The sequence below is a fragment of the Triticum urartu genome, chromosome 3 (assembly GCF_003073215.2).
Source record: "Triticum urartu cultivar G1812 chromosome 3, Tu2.1, whole genome shotgun sequence".
Lineage (NCBI taxonomy): Eukaryota > Viridiplantae > Streptophyta > Magnoliopsida > Poales > Poaceae > Triticum > Triticum urartu.
This window is the reverse complement of record NC_053024.1, coordinates 111,501,966-111,504,476: the sequence shown is the minus strand read 5'-3', so window position 1 is coordinate 111,504,476 and position 2,511 is coordinate 111,501,966. Positions and strand designations below refer to the sequence as shown.

At 44.8% G+C, this 2,511-nt stretch overlaps 1 protein-coding gene across 1 annotated transcript; it reads right to left on the bottom strand.

Annotated features, from left to right (window-relative positions):
• Positions 1-645: 645 nt before the first annotated feature.
• Positions 646-1,734, bottom strand: LOC125548116 (BTB/POZ and MATH domain-containing protein 2-like). The gene has a single exon (XM_048711796.1). It carries the CDS (start codon positions 1,732-1,734, stop codon positions 646-648), a length of 1,089 nt encoding a protein of 362 aa, XP_048567753.1.
• Positions 1,735-2,511: the final 777 nt, after the last annotated feature.

The window sequence follows — 2,511 nt, the reverse complement described above, 5'->3', positions numbered from 1 at the left end:
GATTCTGTATTGGCCGTGTATATAAGGAATCTAGATTTATGTTGAAATACAATGAGGACTTGCAGACCTACCCAGGATACTGAATCTGAATTGTAAAGCAATTGCTAAATTTTGTTTTAATAAAATTGCTTAATATATTTGTGTCACAAAGCCACAAGGAAAATACTTGTAATTGTTATTATTCCCTGGAGTGTAGACATGATAGACGCAGACAAATTAGGCTCCATTATACCAAGAATCAAGGGAGAACAATAACATGATCCCTCCAGTTTCATCAGATAGAAAACCACCAATTTTACAGCTCAACAGAAAGTAGAAGACTACATAGACAATATAACCAAGGGCGCCTAACAGCCGATACCTGATCTAAGTATAACCATCAGCAGATCACCATGAGCAGGTACCCAGCAAGATAGAGAAGCAACGTTTGAGACGCTCCTAGTATAATATGGAAAGACTAACTCGCAGAACATAGACATGGGCGAAAGCAACATTACTATACCAATGTAAAACATGTACATTTTAAAGCTGAAATGTAGATGACCGAACACAACGACTGAAATCTCACATTCGGTATAATCAACGCTTTACCGAATAAGTACTACATATTGGTCACATGATCGTTTAATTTCTAGATAAATGAGACTAGCCACTCAAGACACAGGACACCTTGTCTAAAATATCCTTCATGAGCAAAGGCCAGCTTGACATCAGATGCTTAAATCCATCCGTTGCCATGATATCTCCTAGCTTGTTTTGTGAGGTCATGAACCCAATGCAGGTTTCTTTGAGATCGCTGCAGTGATGCTGCTCTGCCAGAACCAACGTAGTCGCGACCGTTTCCACATCAATGATGTCACACAGCCTGCCTACGCACATGACTCTTAGCCTCTCCAACCCGTATCGATCCGCCGCGACGAGCAAGTGCTGCAACTTTGCAGTTTTACCTTCTTTGTTGTCCCAGTCATCTAGTATAGAATCCGTGTATATAAAGTGAAGAAGTGCCTCGAAGATTGGTGGCTCGATGTCGTCAATCGTGATGCTGTCTGTTGCCTTCTTCATTGGACCAAAGAGCTCCGCTTTGAAGACCGGAGACCGTGCAGCTAACAAGTATCTGTGGGCGCTGAACAACTGGCCAGATACACTGAATGTCACATCTGCTCCTTGTCCATCCTTCCACATCTGCTTGAGATGGTCTTGCAGATTTGGCCGCGGAACCACGAAAAGGTTCCTCTTGACTTCCGTTCGCGGTTCTTTTATCACGGTAAGAACGCACCGTATAATCAAGCAGCCACTGTTTACGCCCGATGATGATGATTTCAGCCTCGATTTCTTGACAAATGTAGAATAGCCAAAATTATCAGTTGGCGGAGAGAAGGTATGCTCCAACAAACCGAAGTTCGTTAGTTGTACTTTGCCCTCTTTTTCCAGCATGTTCAAGGTGAACTTGGCCCTCACACCTGTCGGTAGGTTAGCACAATACAAAAAGGCTGAAGCATTACCAGCAGATTCGCCCTTCTTGTTACCATCTGGGTAGAACCTGATAGTCCAATCGTAGCCACCGACGCTGAAGACGCACGAGCTGATGTATTTGTTGACGCCCAACCCGTCGAGCAGCGGGTAATCGGCCACCTCGAAATTGTGGGTCGCGGTGACGCTCTCCGTGGAGCATCTGGACGTCGTCTCGGGTAGGCTGCGGCCATGGTTCACGATAGCAGTGGAATTGTTGACCATGGCCCCAAAGAGATAGAGAAACGATCAGGCGGCAATGAGCCCTAATTATACGCAAGTCTGTTACGATTCCATTGGTTTTTTATGTAAGGTAATTATTGTTGAGAAATAAAAATATGTGATCAATTGTATGGGAGGGATGCCTCCTAGGAGGTGTGGAAGAGGTGTCTCCCCAACACACCCCTTCATCATGTATATAAGTGGGTCTCCCACGTTGCAATGGAACTAGTGGATCATTTGTCTCTCCTTTGTCTCTTTTATTTTGATACAATAACATATTTTTTTAAGTAGTTTAGATTGCTTACCATATGTATCTTATGGTATACAATAACACGTTATCAGCACATTTTTCGAAAAAGGGTGTTTTTTATTGACTCATGCAGTAGCATCGAGGGATACAATCATGATGAGTACACCCGGCCTCGGTATAACTAAGATGCACACAGCCAGCACAACATACACACACAAAAATGATCATACCGGCAAAGGCAAAGTCATGCAAAGACCAAAGCTATGCCTAGGCGGAGGAAGAAAAGGAAAAAAAACCGAAGCAATGAAACAATGATTGACGATGTACAACGACGTTATCAGCACATAGACTCTCCTAAGAGAGCAATAGGGCGACGGTTGATTCCTTCGCTCACTGACGGAGCGATTTCATCGACCAGGCAAGACTCACAGGCGGCGCTTGATTCTTGGCGGCCTCTGGCGTGGCTGCCCGAGACGGCGGCCTCTTAGGCACAGCCGTCTTGGCGCGTGGCACACGACCGCCACAACAAG